The sequence below is a fragment of the Phoenix dactylifera genome, chromosome 12 (genome assembly GCF_051530095.1).
Source record: "Phoenix dactylifera cultivar Ajwa chromosome 12, Ajwa_hap1_PhDact_Kaust_v1.1, whole genome shotgun sequence".
In the NCBI taxonomy this organism is placed as follows: Eukaryota; Viridiplantae; Streptophyta; class Magnoliopsida; order Arecales; family Arecaceae; genus Phoenix; species Phoenix dactylifera.
In genome coordinates, this window is record NC_143201.1 from 26,657,343 (window position 1) to 26,683,854 (window position 26,512).

Sequence of the window (26,512 nt, forward strand, 5' to 3'; positions counted from 1 at the left end):
AAAGCCAATTAACGTTCAGGAGAGACACACAAGTAGTCCTCTTTGAGGCATATATCGTTCTTCTCTTTAGAGGTGGTCCATCCTTGCTTGCCAGTTGATGCAATAGTCCCATGCTAGAACTCGGCAAAGCGAAAGGATCGTGCCATTCCCTAAACACAAACCATCTCGTGTGGTGAAGTATGGGGTGATGCCTTTGAGGGGCACTCTCCTCATCCTCCGCCATCTTCCCTTCTTGCTTGACCCTTTGGAAGGCCATAAGAAGCCAATAGAGAAGGGGAAGAGATTCTCCTTATCATGATGTTCCATGGAGAGGAGGTCCATAGTCATTCAGAGGCAAGGTCTCTTAGGAAGAGAATGAAGAAAGATGGTTAGTATTAGTTTTGGATAGGATGGGGAGGGGTATTTGTAATGGAGAAATGGAATTTAGACTTTTCTAGGGTAGTTTGAACTCCTTTTTTTTTTTTAGCGTTCAAAGTTTGGAGTCAAAAGGAAAGAGAATGAATTTATGGGTTTGAACTCTTGGCTCTGAAATTAGGAGGTAAAATAAGAAAGAACGGAGAGTAGGCAAAAAGTTAAAAAAGTTGATTTTTCAAGAATATTGTAGAGGGAGATTTGAAATTCCCAAGCTAGAGATCTATTCTTGCACTCCTTATGGAAGTGTCTTAACTCGCTACATCCAAAACACAAACTTCTCTCAAAAGGGTATTAGAAATTTGAAATAGAGAAAGGCTTAGATAATGAGCGATAGCGAACAAGACCAAAGATTTGATTAATATGGGTCTTCTCTCCACCGAAAAGATTCTTCCTTCTCAACAGACTTCTATAGTTTCAAGGACATCCACATACGCCTCGAGCACCTCTCCATGCCACTATTGTTGTAAACAACAAATCTTCCTAGTGTTAAATCTTAGCAATGCTTTCGCTGTTATTCTTAAAACTCGAGTGTGACTTTAATGATATATATGCCTAAAAAATAAGAAAAAAAATAGAATACAGTGGACAATACAAGTACATACTAATGAGTGTGAGGAGTTCATACATGAGATGGATTCTAGATATTCATATTGGGAAAGGATTCATGATATAGTGACAACATACTTAGGAAAGGATTCTAAACATAAAGATATATAATCAAGAAAAAGTAGAAAATATTTCTATACCAACAACACGAGCGCCTTACACGATTCACATACAAGGTTTCACATTATATGGTAGAATAGATGCATAGGCAAATAGAAATATTAGAAATCAACAAGCATTACATTTGCAAGGTTGATTGCTATTCTGCAAGGGAGCTAGAAATTTACGTAAGTGGTCCGTTTGTTCTCAAATGAATCCATCCTTATAGAGCAAGAATTTCTTTTAGAATTCTTGAGGCTAAAGTTCATTGATAAATTAGAGATCTAGAATGCACAAAATATGCTAGACAAGGAAGAAGATATAGCCTCTTTTCCATAAGAAAGATGGTGGGAATGCTGCCATCTAAGTTTAAACCTCTCCCCCAAATATTAGGCAAAGCGGGTAAATGAAACCGAACCCTAACGCATATGCGCCTCCGTACGTCCGATTTGGGTCCAACTCCCCCAAGCCCAAACCAAAGCCCTCCCAGAATCCGGCATTCTCTATCCTCCCCTCTCCTCCTCAATCCAATGCACTCCCGTCTCCTCCGCTTCCGTCCCCGAGGGCCGAGGCCGGAACTCGAAGGAGCGCCGCGGATTACCCATCCATACCACGCCACATCTCGAGCCCGTCCTCCCATGGCGGTGCAAATCGCACTCTCCTCCACCTCCTTCTCATCCGCCACCGTCATTGCTTCCCTTCCCCGCACCTCTCTCCCCTGCCTCACTTTCCCTGTAAGTCAACTTACATCTCTCAAACGGAAAGACAGAACGAACCAATTTAGTAAAGAAATCAACGAAGAAACCCTTTTACAAGCCTTAGCTCATTTGCACCCACCATCATTTGCTTTCTTGTTCTCTTCCACAGGCCCCATTCAGCATCGAAGGAGCTTCCATGGAAAAATTGGAACCGGTTTTAGAAGAGGGGCACGCCGCTCCATCATATCCATTGTCGCAGTCCCTGATATCAGCTCCACTGAAGCAGTAAATCCCTCTGTCCTTCCCCCTTCTTTTCAGCCTCTAATTTTCTTATTCACATCTGAGACCGCTGCATTCCATCAAACAGATACTACTCGTTGAAACTTTGTTCTTCATGTATAAGAATTGATTTCTTATATAGAATTAGAGTTAATCTCTATCCACTAAAATCTTGTTACTCTTAGGCCAAGAAGCTGGCGGCCAAGGAAAGCCAGCCACCGGTTTACCCCTTCTCGGCCATCGTCGGCCAGGACGAGATGAAATTATGCCTTCTTCTCAATGTTATCGACCCCAACATCGGCGGCGTCATGATCATGGGCGACCGCGGGACCGGCAAGTCGGCCACCGTCCGCTCCCTTGTGGACTTGCTTCCCGAGATCAGGGTGGTTGTCGGACACCCCTTCAACTCGGACCCCGAGGACCCTGAGTCCATGGGCATGGAGGTCAGGGAGTGCGTCATGAAGGTTTTTTCTTCCTTTTCTTGCAAATCATTTTGTTCTTCTAAGCTATTAGTTTTCTGTAATTTTGAAGCATTTATATAAAGTTCAGACTAGCAGGGATCAAGAAGACGTTTGAAGTATCCAACTAAGGTTTCCTCCCCTCCTTTTTTTAAAAAACATCGGTCCTAATTTTCGTGAATCCAACTACTGCTGCTAATTGATTACTGTTGCACGATAAATTATTCCTTGCTGATTGTCTATTTCTCTTTTGTCATCTGGTGTTAGTGATTATTTATAGGACCTTAAAAGAAAATGCAATGACAAACTGATGTTTGGCTCCAGCTTTAAATAATCAACATTACTTGTATTGCTACGATACATCTTATCCATTGTAATAGAAAATGAGATTGTTGTTTGTTGCAAGTTTTGCCATTCATGGAAATAAGAAAATTTAGTCATGTGTTTGGAAACCACAAGTACTGATTCTAGTTAAAACCGAAGTTTCTTGTGCAAAGGGAGGGAAAATTGTTGTATAAAGATTAAATTGTCTGAAGACTAAGGTGTTTACTACTTAATAATCAACTCATGTTAGTTCAGCTGTCTCAATTTTAAACAATTTGGTGGTTAAATATAGCAAGGTAAAAATGCAGCTATGCATAATCGTCTGCTAGAGTTGAGATGCAATCCGTGGTCTTAGTTTCGAAAGAAATAATGATTTAGTACTAGAAAGTGCATGTCAGAAACTATAATCATAGTAAAGACTGAACAACTTCGACCATATGTTGACACAATAGTTTTTGATGGAACCATTTAGAACAACTGCCTAAGTTCATTACATGGAAGGTCTGTTATCTTAAGCTACTTGAGATCAGCATGGTACCGTGGCCCCTCTTTTGAAGTTTGGTGAATTTTTCATTTTTTTGGAAAAAGAAATTAGTTCAGTTCAGCAGCCTTATTGTTGGGAGAAGGTTGGACTGTCATGGTATGGTCAGCCTTACTTATATGAAAGAGGATGTGTAATGTGTTCTAGAATTTTTCTTATCAGTAGTAGTAATATTTTTGTGGAGTTTTGCCTTTGTTTTGCTGCATGTGGAACTTTACCTTAATTCATAACAATTAAACTAGTTAGGGAATGATTCATCATGAACGACACTTCTTTGAATTGGACATCCAAGTTTTTCATCAGCTCATCTATTTAGGAGCGACAGAAACATCCAGTGGTAAGTTAATGCTTCAAATTCAGTCATTTCTGTTTACGTTCCTTTTTATTTTTTTCATCATGAAAACATGTTGTTTGTTCCTCTCAATGGGGTTGGATTTCGATATGGCTCTTGAAGCTGAACTTTTTTAAGTTCTGTGAAATGGAAGAGGGTGGCAGTCTACCTTTTTGTGTAAAAAGAAGTGAAAAAAGAGGACTTATGTCACTGTGTTATTGTGAAAGGAGAACTGAGAACATAATACATTCAATGCTATGTTGAAGTTAGAAAGAAAGCTGATTTGATATTTCAGTTCCATATGTATTCTATGGACCTACAGTGAAAGTTGCTTGTGGGAACAAAAAGATTTAAATGTGATATAGAAAAGAAGGCAGCATGAAGCTGTTTTTTTTTTGTGCTTTGCTTACAGAAATGCAGGGGTATAATCATACATCAAAGCTTACAATACCACTGAAAAACCTGTCTTATTTATTTATTTGTCATCATGAAAACAATAGCTTAGTATGAATAAAACTAAAACTTTGATATCATCACAATTACCCAATTCATTTACAGGGAACACCCCGGTCTAAGCCAGGGATGTTCGAGAAATGATTGCATCAGTATACTTGGCATAATTACTATTATTAAAATTTAATCTACACTCAGGATGAAGAAAAGAAAATGAGCAAGTAGTGATAGAACATAGAAGCATCTAACACAAAATCTATGAACATGTACTTGTTTAGCAGGTTCATGGCTGTGAAAATTGTAAACATTACATAGCATGTATACTTAACGAGGATGCGCACATGCAAATACATGCCATTGCCAATATAAAGAATATTATACCTTCTATGATATAGATACCTGAGAGAAAGTTACTAGTTTAGTTATTAATTTTGTAGTCAACTTTATCTGAAATGAGATATTTGAGGTTCTTCTTTTGTAATATGCTAATGGAGGGTATATTCTGTATTTAGCTTATGGTAGGTTTTCTTTGATCATATTGGTATTCTTTGGATCAAAGCATTTGCTGCTTCTTCAATGATATCTGATCGTGGTGGCCGGGGAAGATAAGATGATGGTGGTGGAGGGTAAAACACAATCTTGTAGTTGGGGATTGTTTGCCAAACTGATGAAATCTAGAAATACTGAATTAGTTGTAAAGATTTGGGATTATTAAGCAGATAATTTTTATCTCCCATGTTGCCCTGGTACAGGGCACCCAAGTGATAGTACATGTCCTGATCAAGTGCTCGAGAGTTGAGACATGTATCCCAGTTACCAATAATATGCGGATTGTGTCTCATCTCATCGGATGCCAGATTTCCTATCCGTATCCAATCCTATTTGAAAATGAAAATGGCCGGATTTTTTCGGCCCGTTTTCAGCCAAGAAAGTATCACAAAGAGAGCCAATGTTCATATGTATCATTTTCCCATGCCATGATTTTTTGCATGCGATACTAGGTGGCCGATACATTTCATAAGATATGAGAGATGCTTTTGATGCTGATAAACTAAAAATCTACATAAAGCCTGAGCTGTTATTGCTGATTGTGTCATTTCAAAGGAATGGATAGTTTATTTCAATTTTCAACTTATTCCAATGTGATAAAAATCGCACATAATCTATAGGCATAACTATGGCATGTGTCACTGTTTGTCTTATTCCTCTTTCTTATGCTCGTGCTAAGTACAATTTCATAACAATCCATAATTCCATGTTACACAAGTAAATTATGAACTGCAACCTTTCATGTTGAATCTTTTGCACGATGGCCAAGCCTTTGCACCATGAAGGTACAAAGGTTCTTATAAAGTGCATGGTATGTTAGCATATATTAATAGTGCGCCTCCTTCCTTACACATGAGATAAAGTTCATGTTTCATTCCATAGAATGTTCCCTAAAATTTATTTATAAGATTTGTAGAATGTTCCATAGAATAGAGCAATTGAGTGTTTTAAAGATATAGGGCTCGTTTGGTTCGCGGGAAGTATTTTCCCTCCTAGGAATATGATTCCTGGGAATCAGATTCCTAGGAAGAGGATACCTAGGAAAGTACTTTTGGCATGTTTGGTTAACCATGGGAAAGTGACAAATTTCCAAAGTGCTTATGTTTGGTTGACCATCCACTTTCCTAGGAAAGTTAAGTATAATTCCTATTATGCCCTTAATAAAAATTAGGTCTTTAATGCCTCTTTAATGCTTTTTTAATGCTGAAGGGTCTTTTTGGGAAAAAATAAAAAAGGAGTGATTCCCACCTCATGGGAAAGTAACTTTCCCATGTTTCTCATGGGAAAGACTTTCCCATGAAATGTGGGAATCATATTCCCATGGGAATACAACTTTTCCATCTCTCTCCTTTGAAAACTCCAACCAAACAAGAGGCATTTCATTACTTTCCCGTTGACCACACTTTCCCCCCTCCTTTTCCTGCGAACCAAACGAGCCCATAATGTATTAGAGGCTAAGGTTTGTGAGAAAATCTTGAACTCTTTAATCTTCAATTTTCTATAGTAAAACTTTTAAATCATCTTAGCTCGTGGACGTAGATCAATAGATTGAACCATATAAATATTGTGTGTATTTATTTTTTTCTGCCTGTTGCGATATGAACGAATTGGTTAAATTGGTACTTAGAGTAAATGTTGATTTTAACTTGTACAAAATCTAAACACTCTTTTTTTTCTATATGTGGATGTGTAATAACGATAAAACATTATTGATTGAAATTTCTCTTTAGAAATTTACCAATATCAAAGAGGTTTGCACACAAATTATAAGTAGAAATAATATTTGTCTAGACCCAACAAAAGATAGACAAATCTGAAAAAAACACCTATATATCACCACTCAAAACTCAACACCTAAAAACAATAAACCCAACTAGGTGGATTACATATGATGAGGTCAGGGTTTCTCCGATTTCAGATCTTAACCCTCACCGAACTGGAAAAGGAAAAGAAGACTGCGTCCCCATAGGAGGTATTGTCCGTTTTGGAGCAGGTATGACATAGGTCGGCCTCCCTCATGGTTTGTTCTTTAAAAGACGCTTCCTGATGGAAGGGTAATCGAGCCCTTCATTTAAGGCACAAACATTTCCGTTATTCAGTCGATGTGCGACTAAGTCTGAGACTATTTATTCCCACAGCATTAGCTCCTCCAACGGGAAAGTCTGAACCGAGGTCAAGGGCCCCTACTTGGCGCGCCAATGATGTGGTGGGGGTTATCCCGACCTCAGACCTTAGCCCTCATTAAACTGAAACAGAGAAAGAAGACTGCGTCCCCACAGGAAATATTGTCTGCCTTAGGGTAGGGTACGACACAGGTCGGCCTTCCTCACAGTTTTGCTCTTTAAAAAGCGTCTTCTGAAGGAAAAGTAATCGAGCCCTCCATTTAAGGTACAGATCTTTTTGCCATTCAGTCGATATGGAACTAAGTTCGAGACTCTTTATTTCCACAACATCAACATATATGAAAAACAATATCACCATGATAAAAATCCATGAGCTCCTTCCAAATGGAGTATACCCCAAGTTACTATAATTAAAGGAGCTGGTTGTCAATTATCAGCTACATATCATCAATCATCCGTGAGAAGAAAGTAATGCTACGATAACACGAAATATAACACAAAAAATAACTCGCTTTTATGTCGGCATATGTGGCGTGCTAGGCTAGCATCCAATCGGCAACAATTAACAGTTTAACTCTCTTTTTTCATTTTATGACATAGAGAGATGTCAAACCAAATTCCTTGTCTGAAATGGCGAGGCTAGCGGGCTGGTTAAAATGCATAGAGTATGGGAAAAACTATGCCTTTTCTTGCCACTGCTCCCGGTTCCTGGTCGCGCAATACCGCCGCTGCCGACCCTGCACTTGCCTTTCGACGTCGCAGCGGAGAGGGTGGTGGGATGGGCCAAGCCAAGAGGAACGGCAAAGGTTGTGGCATGGGTCATCTTCATCGGCGTCGGTGGTCGCACCGGCGGCAATGGGCGACCGGGAGCCAGTAGCAGCGATGAGAAAGATCAGCTCTAGAAGGAAGGTTTTTTCCCCTTTCTGTCTCTCTCTCTCTCATAAAAAAGAGACGATCTTTGGGGTTTTACATGCCAACTAGACGCCATCCTGACATACCACGGACGCGACACATAAGCTTGTCATCCTCTTTTCGTCTTATCATAGCATTACTCGTGAGAAGACTACACCCATCAGGAATGTTCGTTTTATCTATTTATATCCGTTAGAATGTCCCGTCCCGCTCCCGTCGCAGCTAACCCATGCATCTGGCTCTCTCTGAAGGACCATCTCCCATCAAAAGCCAAATCCAGTCTTGGACGCCGCTTGGTGCCGTAGTGGGACCCCTTCGCGGTGGTGCGCGTGGCGGCGACCGAGAGATGTCCCTACCTTTTCCTCCCCCCTCGAGTCCTAGATTTTTACTCGCGTACAAGCTCGCAAGCCGTCCAAACCACGCGCAGAGCCTTACAGGTATATCCGCCTTTAGAAAGAAAAAGAGGCAGGGCACGGACGTAACTTCCGTTGCCTTAAAGTTTAAAACGACCGGCCTTCCCTTCCATGCGTTATGTTAAAAATCTTGTGTGCTGGCTTGCTCTCTTTCTTTCAATCGATTTGGCTGTCGTACCTTCTTGGCCGTATGTCCTGCACCGCCCCCTCTTTCTCTCTCTTCCCTTCGTACTAGACTTGGGCAGCTCATCCTTGCTCATTGCCCATGTGGCTTCTAATCATGCCGATTCTTTGGAGGGACAGAGAAATAAAGAGATGGATGGGCTGATTGAGAGAGAGGGATCGAACTGCTGCTACTGCCGTAGAGTTCTAGCTTTGGAGCGTGAGCTAGCGTAGGCCTGCAATAAACTAGACCAACCGTAAAGAGTGAACACGTTGGCCTGTGAACAAATATAAAATGGAGAGAATGAGAGAGTCCACCGCTTCTGCTATTTTCTGCTCCTCCTAGCTGTTGCTGGGGCTGGCCCGCTGACATTTGAAAAATAGAGAGAGAGAGAGAGAAAGGAGTGAGGAGAGAGAGACGTTAATAGAAGGAGATGGATGGGGTTGTGGGGCGGCGAGGAATAGAAAGCGACGCCACACAGCACATCGGCACGCAAAAATCCTCCCCTTTTTTCGTATGATGGAACCCCCCACCAATTCCTCCGCCCATCCATCGCCCCTCGCAAATGCTAATAAACAAATACAAGAAACCCATCTTTTGGCTGTTCTAATTTGTACAGGCGTAGGTAGTTCCATTTATTATGAGCCGCATTTGAACCGAGAATGAGGGGATATCCCTCCCATTCCCGTTCCTGTCCTGTCAAATGATCTTTTTGACCCCACGAGATGGTATATTTCCTCGCTAATGAAGAGAGGTTGCTTGTGGACCAAAAAAAGAGAGAGATCGCTCTCAATTAATAAATAAATGTATTTCATAGATAGGGATAGAATAGACTTGCTTCTTTTCACGACGAATACCATATCATTAGTCTCTCCACTTTTTTACCCACTTTTAAGTATGTGATAAAGAAGCGGTTATGTTACATTGCATTGGCTGCGATATGGCGCGTGCATGGCCACCAATCATCGGGTCAGTACATCCGCACAATCAAATCAAAGCAACCGCGTGGGAATCTTAGATGATTTTTTTTTTTTTCTTCCATGGCCTTCATACCATACAAAGTACGAATACTTAATAAAATCTAAAAATAAAATATTATAGAATGTCTGAAGCAACTTTTCTTCCAGATACACATAGTACTATCTCAATAACTAACCATATAAACAGTCACCTAATCTACGGCCTCCTTGATTTTTCTGAATACATGTTTGATCTGAAAGATCTTTCCATTTCTACCCATCGCCCATATGTCTTGTATCAAGAGATGGATTTTAGGAACAAAGATACATGTGGATTTGGAGAAGGGAAGTGGGATGGGGGCAATATTGGGAATTTTGGTAGGTTCCATCGTGGCTCTGTTTGAGTCCCTTCTTCCTGTTTAGATTACCTTTGTTGCGACACCCGTCACGACAATAATCTAGAATAATGGTGTCGGAGATTAAATAATTACTGAATCAAGTAATGCCGTCTATTCCAGGAGGGCGTGAGGCAGTGTTTCAGTGGGCTCACGGGGGGAAACATGGGCAGTGAGAAAGCGGGGAGGGCGTTGGGGGGGGGGGGGGGGGATAATTTGGCAACACCGTGGGCGGGGAAAGGCGATGTTTCTTTTGGCCAAGCAATAAAAGGAAAGAGAAAAAAACCGAAAGCTGGAGAGTCGCCGTCCGGACTCTAAAGAAAAAGATGGACAGATTGACAAACGGGCAAGAGAAGGTGAGACTAGAGAGAGAAAGGGAGGGGACGAGTGTTGGAGCTCCCAACAGGAGACCGAGCCGAGAGGGCTGCTGCTGGAGCTGGGGATTTTGTTTAGGGAGATGGGTGGGCCGCTGAGATGACCAGGATCTTTAATTTCTGAATGCATGTCTGTGTGTGCCACCACCCTCTCACCCACCCCCCCCACCATTAGTACACCCTCAACCCTGTCCTCTTTCGTATAGGCCCGGCCCAAGATAACACTTGTCCCCTAGTCTCTCTCTCCTTTCCCTACCACCAAACCGCAAATCCCTTCTCTCTTTTTATTGTACATGGTCTCCTTGCCCTAGTCCCTCTTCCTTTCTCTCGTCGATCCTGAACTCCGCCTCTGCGTGCTAAAATGGGATGGGTGAGATTGCAAGCTTGTTTTGGGTTCTTGGTCCCCAGAGAAAAGGCCGGTCTGGTTCTCTAATTGGGCTAGTGGTTGCTTTGCAGGAGAATGGTGAGGGGCGAGTAGTGCATACAAGCCAATAGCTGGGTTCTTTCCTTGTGCACGCTTGCACAGGCCTGTGCTTTCCAGTAAGAGGTCGAGGGCTTTACCTGTAGCGTGTTCAGTTCCTTCTCTTTCGATTTCTGATTTTTTTTTCTTTTTTTTCCTTATAAAAGAATTTGTGGCCTGTGTTTGTTGTTAGTCCCAGCCGAGGTGGTGCTGATGGTGATGGGATTCTGGGAGTTGGATGGCCAAGCCTTTTGGAAGCGGAGGCAAGAAAAGCACCAGCACCAGCACCAGCGCATACTATTTCCAGAGCAGCAGCAGCAGCAGCAGGAGCAGAAGAGGCAAGAGAAGCGGCGAGAGGGAGCCGAGAGAGAGGAATCCCACTAGCGGCAAAAACAAAGCTGGACGGAAGACGGAAGAGGGCGGCCGAGGATCTGGATCCCCGGAGGACTCCGTACCACCCAATTCCGAACCCAAGAGAAAGCGAGAGAGAAGAAGAGGAAACAGGGCAACCACAAGAAGAAGTACAGCAACCCCAAGGCTTCCAGCTTCATCCCCTCCACCGTCACCGGAACCCACCACCCGGGGGCCGCTCCTATTTTCCGTCCCCTTCCTCCTCCTCCTCCTCGCCTGCCACGGCTTCCTCCTCCGACTATGCCCGTCTGTCCGACCGGATGGCCGAGGCGCGTGTCCATGGCTACGGCCACCAGCAGCAGCACCAGCGGCCGAGGTTCGGCGGAGGGCTGAGGGGCGCCGGGGAGATCGTGGAGGTCCAGGGGGGCCACATTGTGCGGTCCACCGGGCGCAAGGACCGGCACAGCAAGGTGTGCACCGCCAAGGGCACCCGAGACCGCCGCGTCCGCCTCTCCGCCCATACCGCCATCCAGTTCTACGACGTCCAGGACCGCCTTGGCTACGACCGCCCCAGCAAGGCCGTCGACTGGCTCATCAAGAACGCCAAGGCCGCCATCGACGAGCTCGCCGAGCTCCCTGGCCGGTACCCGACCGCCTCCGCCTTCAACCCTCCATCCGCCTCGAATCCTCAGGAAACCCAGGCTGCCGCCGCCGCGGACAACCAGCCCGGTGGAGATTCTGGCAACACGCCAATTCCAGTTGCTGAACCGGTTGCTTCTGCAGCCTTTGGCTTTGGTGGTGGCAGCGGCAGTGCTAGTTTTCTCCCGCCGTCTCTGGATTCTGATGCTATAGCCGACACCATCAAGTCCTTCTTCCCAATGGCCGCCCCCGCCGCCACCGCGCCCTCTTCAAGTCCTCCAATCGGCTTTCAGAATTACCCGCCAGACCTCTCGTCGCACACTAGCAGCCAGGACCTCCGCCTCTCTCTCCAATCCTTCCAAGACCCAATCTTTCACAACCCCGACCCTAGCCACCGCCACCACCCCCACAGCCGACACCACCACCAGGACCCCACTCCTTCCACTCAGCACGCCCTTTTCTCCGGCTCCGCCCATTTGGCCTTTGACACGGCCTCCGCCGGCTGGTCCGAGCAGAGCCAGAGGATGGTACCGTGGAATGTGGCGGAGACCGGCGGCGGCGGCGGCGGGGGATACGAGTTCAACGTGCTGCCGCCAGCACCGCCGCAGGCTGTGCCGCTGCACCCGGTGCTTGGCCAAAGCCAGTTTTTCACTCAGAGGGAACCCCTTCAGTCCAGTAGCCCGCCCACCATTCGTGCTTGGGCGGACCCCATTTCTTCGACAACCGACCACCAGATGCACCCTGCGCTCCGTCCCTCGGTGTCGTCAATTGGCTTCGCATCTGGTGCCGGCTTCTCGGGGTTTCGCATTCCGGCACGGATTCAGGGCGAAGAGGAGCACGACGGAATCTCCGACAAGCCGCCCTCTGCTTCCTCTGCTTCTCACCATTGATGGAGCGGAAGAAGAGAACTGACAACCACCAAATCCTATCTCCCCTGGTAATTTACCCTCTACTCCCTCTATAAACTTCAACTGTTGCTTATCTCATTAGCATTCACCCTGAAAAAAATGCCAACTTTTTTGTTCCCTGGTAGGATTGCGTGGTTTTGTCGAGGAAGGTGATGGAAGTTAAGGAAACAATATTTCTGCTGATACGTATGAAGCCATTTCTTTTGATTCTCTGGTTGGTCGGTTCCTCTCTTCTCTCCTTCTCTTGGTTTTGTTTCAATGGGCTTCAGCGGCCCTTCGTTCGTTTGCCATGGTTGGTCTTGGTTGCTGTTGTAGTAGTTTGTTATATTTGCTTCATGTTGCCGCTGCTCCTGCTCTTGTGCTCGTGACGGTCTACCCTTCTAGCTGTCGTCAAAAGGGAGAGGGCTCCCTGGATTCTGGTCACCCGGAAATGCCTTTAGTGAGTGGTTCTGTGTTGAATTCAATAGATGGTTAAGTGTTCCACGATGACTGCGCAATCGAGTGGAGCAAAAACTCTTATTGAGCTTTTGACATAGAAGCTCAGATGTTGTTTTCATACCGATAAGGAGATGGAGGCTGCTTTGCTTTGATTGGAAACGAATGGTCCCTTTCCCACTTCCTCGGCTATATTATGTTTCGTGTTGGTGTTAAAAAGAGAAGCCACGGCACTGATGTTGCTTCCACTTTTTCAAAAACCTAAAGTAGATGGATTTAGTATACACTTTCATGATTGCACATTGCCATCCCATTTGAAAATGCTGAACATAGGCCTTTTACCATTTGAAAACTTTCATGGTCATACCTGCTTTCATAGCTCGGCCGCTTATATTATTTCTCATTAGCCAAACTTCCAGTTTGAGCAGCAAAAAGAGACATTATATCCTAGATTGCATGCACCATGTAGTCACACTCAGATGGCATAAAGATACAACTGAGATAAAGTTTATAGAAACAAGCGGCTATAATTGACTGCGTGGGCTCTTTGCCTACAGTATGTGGCATGATATCTCCATAAAAAAAAAAAAAAAAAAGCCACAAACGTTACCAGATTACTTGGGGCCCTTTCACTGCGACTGTTAAAACGTTGTTTTCAGAAGAATGGCTTTATGATTTTGAGTCTCTTTCCCCGTATGACAGATTCCTTGATTGCATTATTTTTCTTTATTTGTTGATCGGCTTTTCCTATGTCTCTCTTGTCTGTACTATCTCGCTCTTCGGAGTGCTGCTTTTGGTGGGGAAACCTTATTGAGGACTTCTCTTTGGAGGGAATCTGCTTCCAGTCTTTGGATAAAATCCTTTTGCCTTTGTTTCCTCTTGATTATATAGAACTAGCTCGAACCCACTTGCATATTCCTACAATAATACTTCTCAATTATGAAGCATGAAAAGGAAACAACCAATTTAAAATTGGCCTCGATAATTCCTAGTTTGCAGTGTGAAGATCTCTCGCATTGAATTATTCAATTTTATATTCTTGAGGGAATTATGATGTGAAAGGGGCCCATAAGTGATCTGAAAGTACCTCTCCTTGTTCTTTCATTTTTAGTATGAAAAGACAAGCAGAATCTTTGTGCTATTCTTCTTGTCTCCCTGAAAATTAAGCAAAACCCTCTAAAGCCATTCAAGATCTAACTTCAGCCCAATGCCTTGCTAGGCCAATACAGAAAGCGTGCAATTCCTCATGCACAAACAAGACGAAGACCCATCCCTTCATGGCTTTATCACATGAGACGCCTCGTGAGCGGATTTGTCTTCGATGCAGTCGACACCCAGGATGAGATGGCACCAGCTCATGCACGGTGTAACTGCATTGCCAGATGATTAAAAGCAAGAACCTTAGGGAGGTATACATAGGCTTTTTTTTTTGTGTGTGTGATGATAAGGGATGCTGGAAGAGCAGCCACCCGGCTTTATTAAAGATCAAATACCATGAGAAATTACAAAAATTTTAGCAGAGAGATACGAGGGGGAGAGGGGGTAGAGATACAAAGTCAGAGAAATACAACAGGAAGAAAGAAGCAATACTGAGAGGCAAAAGCAACAAAACAGACTCTTTAAGCAAACGCTGTGCTAAGCCTGAAAAAATTGGAAAACTCCCCATTTCAAGTGAAGCAGAATGAATCCCTCAAACAAGGTATGAGTAGGCTGGTGATCTCCGCTGGATCTCTGAACGCAAGGCTGGACTGATTTCCACCCACCATCAATGCACAGTTAAGCACAAAACAAACAGATGTATCCATTCCAAGTTGAGATCTACGCTTTCCATCTTGTTATGCTCGTTACGATGTTGGACGAGAACTTGAATACTTCTTAATAGTTCTGAATGAGCTACCCCACCGGCAAAATACGTAAATGGTGTTCGTCCTCTGGAGCATGATGATGGCATCCGCCGATGCTGCGGTTTTAAAAAAGTGGCACAACATATCCAACATCGGATCTAAGGTTTGTGAATTACCTTTGGGTCTCGTGGCATGAAGAAGACATCAATATATAAGAATGCGGTCGGTTAACATTCCACATGCCGACGAATTCCGTATCCTTGCCCCAAGCGACAAAACACACAGAAAACCGATGAAGCATTAAGAATGATTACAAATGGACACTAGTTTAAAGGGTTTTTGTTCCACAACAGCCAGGGCCAGAAAAGAGCATGTCGAGTCCCAGTCATCCAGGTGGCCATGCAAATCTTGGTGAAAGAACCTAGCAGGAACAAGAAGGCCCACTCCTTGGACAGCCAATCTACAATGTTTCTTCACATGAAAGCACATGCATTTATATACTCAATAATTTTTACAGCATCAATGGCAAGTGGCCTCTTTTATTCTGCATAATCAATGATTTAAAAAATAAAAAACAACAGAAAATTATCACTCACACCATCACTTCTATATAGATATATGTCTGAATGTTCTCACTTCTGCAAACAATGAATTGGTTTCATCCGGCACATAATCTCAAGCTAGACTCAGGCAGTAATGTCACTTGTTTGTGTAGGAAGCAGCTGCTCCTCCTTCATCTTTGAATTCTTGGTTTTTTGATGAGAAGTTGCAGCCTTGGCAATTTGCTCTCGGCTAAACATTTTCCCATCATTTGACTGAGATGATCTCTTTGTAGAGCCTTTCCCATCAGTTGCTGCAGGTTTAACTGAATCTGACGCTGTCTCGGCTGATGGATTTGTATTCTTGCCAACTTTGCTTGTTGCCTTGGTCTGGGCTTGCTTGGGGATCACAGTGGGCAGCCTGGTTTCCCATGGACGACCTGCAATCCACCGATCCATCCAACTCCACCTCCAATTACCCTTCCCACATTCATAAACAAAAGGCCCCTGGTTCAAGCCAGGGTTGGCCCTCCACTACAGGCAGAAGCAACAATACATGAGTCCCATGGCAAGTCTGTATTAATTACATGCTTAAGATATCTAGCCAGTTCTTCAAACCTGACCTGATGTGAAAATGCGTATGCCATGGCTCGTTCACGCTTGATTGCTGCTTCTTCTCTTTGTTGTATCCTGGCAAGTATTTCCTCCATCGTTTCAGAGCCTCCACACCATTCCACCTGTTTGAAAATCAAAGGTCAGGACCAGGCTCTAAATGAACGGGAAGCAGGTATAATTTATTGGTTCCTGACTCAACCATGTGGAAATGTACCTAATCAGCCCAAATTGATAAAAATTCATCACGTGTGCAAGAGATACGATACGACGTCTTAAATGTTTTGGTGCCCCCATAAGTGCTCAATTTTCTAGCTCTAGCCCTACATGGAAGACTAAGAGGTGACTTGTATTTTATCAAAATGAGTACTGTTAAGGCCATTGACATGCAAAACAAATAAACAATCTTCAGCGCATAATCCTTAAGCCGGTCATCTAACATGAAGGCTCTTTACCAGTATTAGATTATGTTCTATCAAACAAAATTAACAACCATCTAAAACCAGTAAACCATGAAAATGCCGCTGCACTCATTACAAAACCAAAATCAACTGATGTCCCATTATGACTATTTCAGAAAGCCACTATTGTCATACCACATGCATTAAGCTATGACTAAGGTTTTGCAATGTTACGTCGTAAGTTCTAATAGAACAGATTGAGTTCAGACCTGTTAAAAACAAGTAACATGATAGACATCACTTACCTCTAAGTCATGAATCTTAGCCTCAAGCTTCAATTGATTGTCTTGTTTCTTCTGCCTAATGCGGCCTTCAGTTACCATACAAATACGGCGAGCTCCAATTTGTGCTTGTATTTTGCTCCAAGATTGGATATAACTCAAAGTGCTCGATGTCTGCTTCTTAACAGAATGGCCTTGGGCAAGGACTTGCAGTCTTTCTGTCCCTTTCAAAGAACGAAGGTTTTTCCTAGCCTGCATACATACTATTCTATCAATCTGCAGATCACCATGGCAGTTACCTGCCGTGACAGATCAATACAGTTTCATGACAAAGAATCTGTATTTGGATATGAAATAGATTAGTAGGAAAGCCAGTTAACAAAAGTAATCAGAGGGGAAAAAAAGTCCATTACTACGACTCAATACATAATTGGAGGTGGGCAATTTGTGGGAGGAGAAAGAAAAGGACATCAGATATTTACTATACAAAGCCACTGAGCATTAGACACCATAGTGTTCCCTTCACTAACAAGGAGTTGGTCACTACAAAACTGTGAAAATTGCATATGATTATATTCATTGCAAATGCTGAAGATCTCAACATGTCATAATGAGGTTCACAAATAACACACAAACAAAAAATTGCATTTTGAGGAGTTAAAAGATGCCATGCTAAAATGCAAAAAATCCACCAATAAAAGGCAAGTCACATAATACTACCGCACATGGATCTGTGACATATCCCCTCAATGGATCACCAGTAGAGATATTTCCAGATAAAATAAGAGAGATGGTAGTATGAATCTTGATAAGGAATTCTGGACATTGATATATAGATTGGATATAGTAAATGTGGAAAGAAGCGGTAACAGTAGTGGCAATCAATCATATTGTGCTTTCCCAACTTAAGGAAAAACTCAACATGGATACTAGCATAGCACTTCAATTATCATGATATTCCAAAGTTGTGGTATTAGATGTTACACTAGCATAATCGATAAGGTAATGGAGTCAGACAACCTCTTTAGCAGCATGATATGTAGCACTGATACATTTCCATGGCAGTTAAGCAACACAATAACGTATTTCTTTCTTTTCAAGAAGAAGAGGGAATCTCCAGCTGACATATAGAAGCCAGAAGTGAAGAGTTGATTACAACATTCACTAGCCAAATAAAGTAATTGTAGCCTAGGAGTGAGGTGGACAAGGACAAGAAAGCAAATGATGGTACTATGGAGGCACTAATCAAAGCATAGGATGATCATGAAAGTAATTAATTGAGGGAAAATGAAAATGGTAATTAGATGAATGGCAGTCTGATATTTTACAGTCACACCCTATACATCTACAATGTTTTATAATGGCAGAGTTAGGATCCGGCCATGCATGGCAGTTGGATATCATAACACTTTTTTAATATAATTTCTGGCATCTCTCGTTCATTCATCCACACATCCATACCACCAGACACATGGCTTATATATTATTCCTTCGAGAATTACTTGCCTGCAAATATCTTACTGTGCGGAGTGTCTCTCTTTGTTGATGCTTCTCAATGATCAGCCTTTCTAATGGATGAGCCTACCACAGGCATCCCTCAAATGCTCCCTCATCTTGATTAAAGCATGCACATGGCACATGCCACGATAGTAGCTCTTTAATGCAAATCCACTCATATTCGTGTCAACATGGCATGATACTTTTCTTTAGCCCTGATATGACAGGTTTCCATAATCCCTTTTTCACTTCTCAACCCTTTTTTCGCAGACCAACAAAACAAAAACTCCATACTTAAGCAACCTGCCCCCACCTTACCCCTTTTTCATAATTTACAGCACAATCTGATGTGCAAAAAGGCATGAAGTAGGTAATACAGCTTAAAAAGTTTTCATGAAACAATTTTACAGGTAACAGTTGATTGCATGGATGCAGCAGAACTATAATTAAGATAAAAATCATGCTCCACAGTGAATTGAAAAAGAAACTCATATCAAATTGAATGACATCGTACTATGCATATAATCTAAACGTAAACATTTGTGGAAGAAAGACATGGAAGGGCATATAGCATAAAATGTTTTCATATATACCCTGAAGCCTCGAAATGCAGTTTGAATCCGAATGGCTGCTAAGTCCTCAATACTCATGCTACCACAACCATTATATAATTTATTAGACTTTCTGTGAGATTGATTTCTCCACTTGAACCCATTTGATTGTTGACAAGAAGTGCCCTGTTCCGAGGCAGGATTTGTGTGAATCATGAATAAGTTGACATGCAAGAAACAATTGCTGATTGACATGAATAAACAGAAGGCGAATATTACAGAACCAACATCAACATCAACCAGTACATCAAACAATAGCAATTTAAAACCATCTTCCATATCCATATTATGAACAAATATACTAAGTCATACATCTAGCCATATGGCGTTTTGACTAGATAAAAGAACAAGCACTGGTGAGCAATTTATTTGTTAAGTGGGTTCATTTATTCTTACTAAGCCTCATCCTTTAGGGGAACAATTGGTAATTGTAGATAAGACTCCTGCTCCGATATTGTTACCATTCCCTAGATTTATCTGTCCCAGTTGCTTTGCTTCTACAGCTACAGCATGAACTATTTAGTTTTAACAAATGGCATTTTTATGTCATCTTCTTTCTTTCTTTTCTTGTTTACTCGCTTGTGTATGAGGTATTCTATTTTTTCATGCATAATGAAATTAACAGACTTATGTCAATTTTCTTTATAACATCTCCCTAAACCTTACAGCTAGCTCAAGTTAATAATTCTACATCATAAATTCAACTTTCCAATTATCTTTTCTTCTTTTCCAGTAAAACATGAAACCCTATTTGATTGTTTCTATAATTTGTGAGTGGTCAATGATATTTGACCTCTTATCTTGACGAAAAAACTTTCAAAGCAACAGCATGTCCCTGTATCGATCTTGAACTCTGAATTAGCTAGCATGTCGAGATAGATACCATAATTCAAATCCCATTACTGTAATTCTTATCTATTTTTAAATGTTGATGTTACCCCATTATGGTCTATAAGCCCCACCTTCAACCTAGTATGGAACAGACCATGGTTCATCCCCAACTCTGCAACCAATCAATCTTCGCATGTTTCTGTTAAGCAACAAAGGACAGATAAGTAAAAAGTTGAGACCTGCTGGACCCTTCAAACATAATTTAAGTGTTTTTCCATATCAAGCCCTCTATCCCTTGCATACCGAAGTATGAAGCAACACATCTAATAGCCTATCAGAGAAGATTGGAAGATAGTTTTACGCTATGTACTTTTGTACTACATATTCACCTTTACGGGTTTTAAAACTACACCATAACAGGATGGAGTGAAAATACACACACAAAAAAAAAATCAGGTACGTAGTTTTGGATTCTCCAAATGATGCTGAAACCATTTCTTGTTACATGTTAATGCAAGACAGCAAATCAGTTAGAGTGTCATTCATTTTTCAAATTTATTAAGCACTAATCTGTGTTTTCGACACCACTTTAAATATGAAGTTGTCTGTCTAGGCACAGAGGCATCAACTATGACGCTTTAGGAGCATTAGGGCTTTACTAAAATGCCATGTGTTTATGTACCTAGATTATGAAGGTGCCCATGCGGGCCCAAACCAATGCCATAGAGTTTGATCCTTGTAGTATTCATGACTGCATCTCTCCTTGACACATCCAACTCCCTCATTAGTTAAGCATAATCTATGATCATCAGATTGCATTACCAACTACAGCTCTACAAGCAAAACATATGTTAAATGCTCAACTTTCAATTCAATTATTATATGCTAATTTCAAGTTTCCGTAGAAGTCGATATCTAGCACTTCACTATTGCTAACATTACTTCATATTTCCTAGACATTCCAACTTCCAGGATATTTTGAGAATCTCGATATACTCCTCCATATGCATGCACCCTCTACTCATTCAAGCTATAGAAAGTTAGAGCATGGTCAAAATAAGAAGCAGATAACCAATCAAATAAGTTAATGTTTTACCTTCACTTGCTTTGACTGATCTTGCTTCGTTTTCTTCCGGCAAATAATTGTTTTAAACCAATCTCCAGAACCCATTCTCCTAATGTGCAATTCACTTAATGTCAGACATAAAACACAAAACTTATGTTAATGTAACCTTGATAACAAAATGACAAATGAATCATCATGCAAACGAATTATTACAGGCCATATAACCCTATTGTGATAGAATGTAGAGATGGTGTAAGAGGTGAAAGTATGCTAGATACAGAATTGAGAGTGCTAGATGTTCAGCTGAGGTGATTTATTTAAACAAGGTATATGTGATATGTGACACGCAGATTTAAAAACTAACAGGCTTCTAATGTAATGAACTCCTGGTGAAATATTGTTGAGTTACAGCCTGTAAAAACAAGCTACTAGATCCACAATGCCCCAGTCTTGATGAATAGCTTACAATTAAAATCCTCTAAGCCTTACCGAGGATTTGACTCAAAACAACAATCATTCTACCCTCTACATGTCTCAAATCCTATTGAACTGTTTTGATATTCATATGATCGAAGATTCATAAGTAAAAGAGCATTAGAAAGTTGAAACACCCATCCATAACATTGGCTGATCATTTATTTTTTATCAGCCGAATATTGCCAAAAATACATCAGTTAATCCCATTCCTTTCAATTATTCATGAATTTAAGGTCTGTTGATGCATAATCCAACCACTTTTGTCCAACCAAATTAAATAGCTACTAAATAATGACAATCACGAACTCAAATATCCAATATGGGATCTGCTCAATCCACACTGGCAGAAAGTTATTAATTAACGAAACTTCAGACAGAACAATAATTAATTTCAGAAGAAAAGTTCACGGTATAACAATCTCTGAGAAACTCAGATCCCATTTCCCGCACCAAAGTAATTTCATCAAAAGTCTACAACGTATAAGCAAACCATGAAGCATGTCCAAATTGAAAGCATATCACGGCTCGGTTTGCAAAACAGCCCACCAGATCATAAGAACCATACATGACAAGGACTAATGAAGCCCTGAAACACGAGAACTAATCTAGCCTGTCAATCGAAGCACATACAAACAAACCCACGAGTCCCCACTAACCTCTGCTTGAAACACTCCGGGGAAAATCTACAAAAACGTCGTGTGCATCAACTCCGCTGCAGAATAAGAAACGGAAGCGGCGACAGCGCCCGAGACGAAGGCCTGTAAAGACGGAGGAAAAGAGGCTAATGGTGGTGTGGGGCTTTCAAAGGAGGAGAAGTGGGTGTAGAGGAAGACAGAAGCCACCCGGACGAAGCAATGTGGATTGGTAGTCAGAGAGAAAGATGCGGGTGGGGACGATATCTATAGCCATCGCCCTTTTCACTTTTATTTCAGCCTTCGAGCTTGGTTTTTTCACTCGGTCTCTTCGATCTCTTTTTCTCTCCCCAAAGGATCTAAAGGAGTATGGTGAGTGATGCAGTAGTCTTCTTTTCATCTTTTCTTTTCTTTTCTTTTTTTCTTTTCTTTTTTCTTTTCTTTTTTTATAATAAATGCAGCACTTTATATAGCTTTAACTTAAGTAGTGATGCAGTAGTCTTTGAGGCTAACTATATGTATTAAGAGGTCAACATAATGGCTGACTGAATGACAACACATAAGAGGAGACAATGCCCCCAGCACTTCATAATTTATTATTTGCTGATTTCATTGGGTCTATTCATGGTGTATGAAATATCCGCTTTAGCGCAAAAAAAAAAAAAAAAAAAAAAATCTAAAGGAGAAGGATATCAAATTTGAGTACAGCCGAAGCCTCTCCAATCAGAAAGGCGTGGTCGCTGCCAGGTTCCGACCCCAAAACAGCGACCGGGGAACCAACGTGAAGGGATTTGAACATCTGATGCCGATCCATGGGGCCGCATGGTCTCTTTTTTGTTTTTATAGGCTTGTAAGACAATCTGAAGCCGATCCTGCCTCAATAGTTTGATCTGTTGATGTGGAATAAAAACATACTTGGTTGGATTAAGGGGATGAGCTACAATGAGAAAGATGTACTTCTTTATACGTTACTTCATGTTCAATTTATATAAAATGAGAAGGAAACACTACTTCTATTAAGAGGGGATGGAGTTTAAAGAGGTCACATTGTGGTCCAAACATGAAACAAAAGTTGACACATATGAAACGTTCAAAAATGTTTATAAAAATAGAAGTCTTTCTAATGTTTTGTGTGAACATCCTAATTGATGGAGCCCTACATATAATAAGGCATTTGTTTCTTTTTTTGATAGAACAACTACTCTGTTACAGTACCATGAACTGATTGTAGCAAGGTATCAGCAGTACATGCAAGTTTAAGGGAAAGCAAACAGGCAAAGATGAAACCTGAGAAGCTAAGCATCAGTGCATCAAAACAAAAGAGCAAACTACGATGAGCTGCAGGTAGACCAGGAGGGCATTTGTTTCTTTAATGAAAAAGCTCTGACAAAAAAAAAAAAAAGAGAGCTAAATTTTTTTTAAGGTTGTGATTGTCATTATAGATCATAAAACCAGCATCATCAGTTGAATCCACCGATATATTTTATAGCTAAATTAGCATGAAAGTCGCATGATATTAATGCAAAGATATAATTGTATTTATAAGGAAGTGGACATTGACACAAAACTGGAAAATATAACTAAAAATATGAATTTTAGGTATCTTAATATTAATTTTACTGGTCCCGGCGAGGCTCGAACTCGCGACCTTCGGCTCATAAGACCAACGCTCTAACCGACTGAGCTACGGGACCAAAGACGCGTATACGGCCATTATCTTGATAATATAGTTATAAACAGAGCTATTTTTTATCCATGCCCTTTGTTTGGAAGGAAGCCAAGGTGGAGATAATTGAGGTGTTGGCCCCCACCATCGCCTGTGTATAGTGGTGGGTCAGCTGGAGATGCCGAGTAGGGACAGGTGGCAGCGAAAAGGGTGCATACGAATGGATTGGAATATTTAGAGAGGCAACAGTGGAGTGATTTCACTAGTTGTGATAATCTAGCATAGGTGTTAAAAGATATTTAACATGGTGGGAGCTTTATTTGGCAGGAAAAAAGCTGTCACTATGTTAAATACTGGACTCAATGAAGGAGGGAGGGTTGCTGTTCCAATGGCAATGTTATAATCCATTAGTTGCCACATCGGCAATTTAAAAACCATGTGTGATCATGTGACTAAAGAGCAGATAGCATCGAGCTTAGTTAGTACGATTTTCTGATTTTGCGTAATTGTTGATCCAATCAGGAGGAGAAGGAAGAATTCCCTCAATTCGATCAGTTTGAATTTTTCAAAAAAATTAAAAAAAGAAAAATTTCAAAATTATAGTTTACGTCCTCTTTTATTTTATTGATTATCATAATATCGAGACACATCGTCTCTATTTATAATGATGAGATCTGCACTTGTACAATTCAGGTTAGATTCCTCTTTTGGTTTTAATAGGACTCATTTTTTTAAAATATACTTGACTAATATAAATAAACTCGATAAACTTAAAAATCTAAAGAAGGTAAATTTCGACTTCTATATTAATTTTGCCTTCGGTCGCTCCATATGATTTCTCTCGGATTAAGAGATACGTTAAATCAAAATCTTTTTTCAAAAGAAAAATTTTGGCTTGACTGATCTGTTTCAAGATCCAACTGATGAAATTTGAACCTGATTACTGAGTGTGCCATACTCTTTACAGGAGGTTTCACGTTGTAGATTTCAAAAAGTTAACCGATTTTAAAAATCTCAATTGGACGTCATATAACCAAGTTATGGTCTCCGAAAATTCGACTTGCGACTCGACTTCTAATATGACGGATTTCGCTCTTAGATTCTGTCCAACTCTATCCATAGTAACCAAAATAGTTCATAGAGCCTGATAATTCTCCTAAAATGTTTATCAACATTGTTGACTAAGTTGCCAAATTCTAAAATTTATGGTTTTAATTACTAGTAATCTAAAAGTTAACGGTGTAAAACTTCATTTTGATCGCCATCATGTTAACTCCACTCCCAAGTCACATTGAAAGAAAAAAAAAAAAAAAGGAAAAGAAGACGACGACTACAGTGGCTCGATGGTCAAGCAAGGTGTCAGGTTTCCAGTTTTAAACACGGTTCTCAAGTTTTCGACCCTGGGTAATTTATTCCAGAATTTCCCAGGCGCAAATCATGGATTCATGTCTTGGATCAGCCTAGGTATCTTCGCGTCTTAGAGACGACTTTTCTCCTGATCTGGAAAAAAAAGAAAATCGCAATACACAACAATCATTATAAAGATCGTGCTATCACTCCAAAAAAAGAGTTTTTTTTAAAAAAAAAAAAAATCATGCCTCGCAGCTATCAGACAACGAACTTCTCCTATGACTATTTCTCTTGATTCAGAGATCTACCCTTATCCAACAACAAAACTATGATCGCCCGTGATCTAGCCCAATCTACCTACCTAACTAATATTCCCTATTGAAATTAATATTGTTAATCTATTTGATCTGACCCAAAAGTGGGTCCGGTTGAATCCAGACGCTAAACTTGAATTTAAATGAGCTGAAATATTAAGTAAGTCTCAAATGCAACTAGAGCGACTTGTAGTTATATGCGAAATACACTCGAACCACCCCGCTTTATGTGGGCTTGGGACCGTTCATTGAACAATATATCACCTCTGGTCTCATATCATCTAAAAAACATGCTGAATTTGTTTAATGATTATGCCTTGCTTGGAAGCGAAGGGTCAATTCGGTTTTAAATGGCGTTTATTTCTTAAGACTTCGATATTATATTTCCGGATACAAATTACGGATTCCCATCTCAGATGAGTACAAATAGTCTCTCTTCTCCTACAGCTAACACTTTCTTTTTTTTAATCTGGAAAAAAAATATTATATATAGGAATATTAAGAAGATCGTACCATCACGTATTCTAAATAGAAAAAAGAAAAAATCGTGTCATCACAGCTGTCGGACAACGAAGTTCTTCCGCTTGTCCCGTGACTCCTTATTTGGAGCTGGCAATCCATTATTATTATTTTAAATATTAGTTTTGGAGCATACAAACCATTCTTATTAATTTATCCTTATTTTTACTGCATCTCGCCGAACCGGGGCTGCCGCAGTATTGGGCTAAAAAAATCTTCCGCCTGCTACCAAACTGAGGGCTACCGCAGTATTGGGCTCACTACCAGTTGATGTTTACTAAGAAAAAAAAAACGAAAAAAAGTTGATAGACATCAAGTTTCTATCCTCATGATGCCTCCATCTTATCCAATCGTAACAAAATATCTCAAAATCAAGCTCCAGTTAAACCACAAGTTTCTTTCCACATTGCATCCCTGCACCCTGCATGGTAATAGCAATTAGCAAAGCTTAATTTTTGTCATTAAGGAGATTAAGAGATAGATAACGGAGAAAGATTCGACCCACCGGGCCGCTATGTCCAGCCACGAAGGGAACACCATGGAGGACCAAACGGGCAGCTGCTGCAGCGCGGTGACAACACTCGTTCTCGTCGGCATCTTCTTGGCTTCCTGCGCCGTTCTCTTTATCATCTTCTTCTTCTCTCGCAGCTTGCTTCGGAGCACCTGGCACGAGCGCGCCACGGCCGGGCTTGATCGCTCCGCCATCCGCGCCCTGCCCACCTTCGCCTACCGAAGAGCCACCTATGATCAGGGCAGCGGCACCGGCGCCGGCAAACAGGGGACGTCGGCGGAGTGCGCGGTCTGCATCAGCGTGGTGGAGGACGGGGAGGAGGTGAGGTTGTTGCCGAACTGCAAGCATGTTTTCCATGTACAGTGCATCGACATGTGGTTGCACTCCCACTCCACCTGCCCCTTATGTCGGAGCGCCGCCGAGCCCAGGAAGATGGCCAAGAAGGTGGGAGCAGCCGAGGTCGACCTCGCGACCACC

General features: G+C 41.5%; 3 protein-coding genes and 1 non-coding gene across 13 annotated transcripts; 2 read left to right on the forward strand and 2 right to left on the reverse strand.

Annotated features, from left to right (window-relative positions):
• Positions 1 to 1,506: 1,506 nt before the first annotated feature.
• On the forward strand, positions 1,507 to 4,866 carry LOC120111931 (magnesium-chelatase subunit ChlI, chloroplastic-like). Its single transcript, XM_039130320.3, has 4 exons — positions 1,507 to 1,853; positions 1,987 to 2,102; positions 2,282 to 2,560; positions 4,716 to 4,866. The coding sequence occupies exons 1-4, from the start codon at positions 1,526 to 1,528 to the stop codon at positions 4,734 to 4,736; spliced, it is 744 nt and encodes a 247-aa protein (XP_038986248.3). The 5' UTR covers positions 1,507 to 1,525; the 3' UTR covers positions 4,737 to 4,866.
• A 5,145-nt stretch (positions 4,867 to 10,011) lies between these two features.
• On the forward strand, positions 10,012 to 13,064 carry LOC103703352 (transcription factor PCF5-like). Of its 5 annotated transcripts, none has more exons than XM_017842938.5 (4): positions 10,012 to 10,461; positions 10,548 to 10,631; positions 10,745 to 12,478; positions 12,575 to 13,064. In XM_017842938.5, exon 3 carries the CDS (start codon positions 11,223 to 11,225, stop codon positions 12,429 to 12,431), a length of 1,209 nt encoding a protein of 402 aa, XP_017698427.2. In that variant the 5' UTR covers positions 10,012 to 10,461; positions 10,548 to 10,631; positions 10,745 to 11,222; the 3' UTR covers positions 12,432 to 12,478; positions 12,575 to 13,064. The 5 variants fall into 5 exon arrangements, with proteins under 5 accessions (XP_017698427.2, XP_008784441.2, XP_038986250.2 ...); XM_008786219.6 differs by having other exon boundaries at positions 10,062 to 10,461; positions 10,548 to 10,638; XM_039130322.3 differs by having other exon boundaries at positions 10,070 to 10,461; positions 10,548 to 10,654.
• Positions 13,065 to 15,196: 2,132 nt separating this feature from the next.
• LOC103703212 (protein IQ-DOMAIN 10-like) lies at positions 15,197 to 22,058 on the reverse strand. Of its 6 annotated transcripts, none has more exons than XM_008786027.6 (6): positions 21,700 to 22,005; positions 20,597 to 20,675; positions 18,652 to 18,795; positions 16,586 to 16,813; positions 15,891 to 16,004; positions 15,197 to 15,801 (listed from the first exon to the last, which is right to left on the reverse strand). In XM_008786027.6, the coding sequence occupies exons 2-6, from the start codon at positions 20,669 to 20,671 to the stop codon at positions 15,415 to 15,417; spliced, it is 948 nt and encodes a 315-aa protein (XP_008784249.3). In that variant the 5' UTR covers positions 20,672 to 20,675; positions 21,700 to 22,005; the 3' UTR covers positions 15,197 to 15,414. The 6 variants fall into 6 exon arrangements, with proteins under 6 accessions (XP_008784249.3, XP_038986252.2, XP_038986253.2 ...); XM_039130324.3 differs by having other exon boundaries at positions 16,586 to 16,837; positions 21,700 to 21,913; XM_039130325.3 differs by having other exon boundaries at positions 16,586 to 16,837; positions 20,597 to 20,690; positions 21,700 to 21,836.
• Positions 22,059 to 23,295: 1,237 nt separating this feature from the next.
• Positions 23,296 to 23,369, reverse strand: TRNAI-UAU (transfer RNA isoleucine (anticodon UAU)). Its single transcript has one exon. It is a non-coding gene; the product is annotated as a tRNA-Ile (tRNA).
• Between the last annotated feature and the right edge of the window lie 3,143 nt (positions 23,370 to 26,512).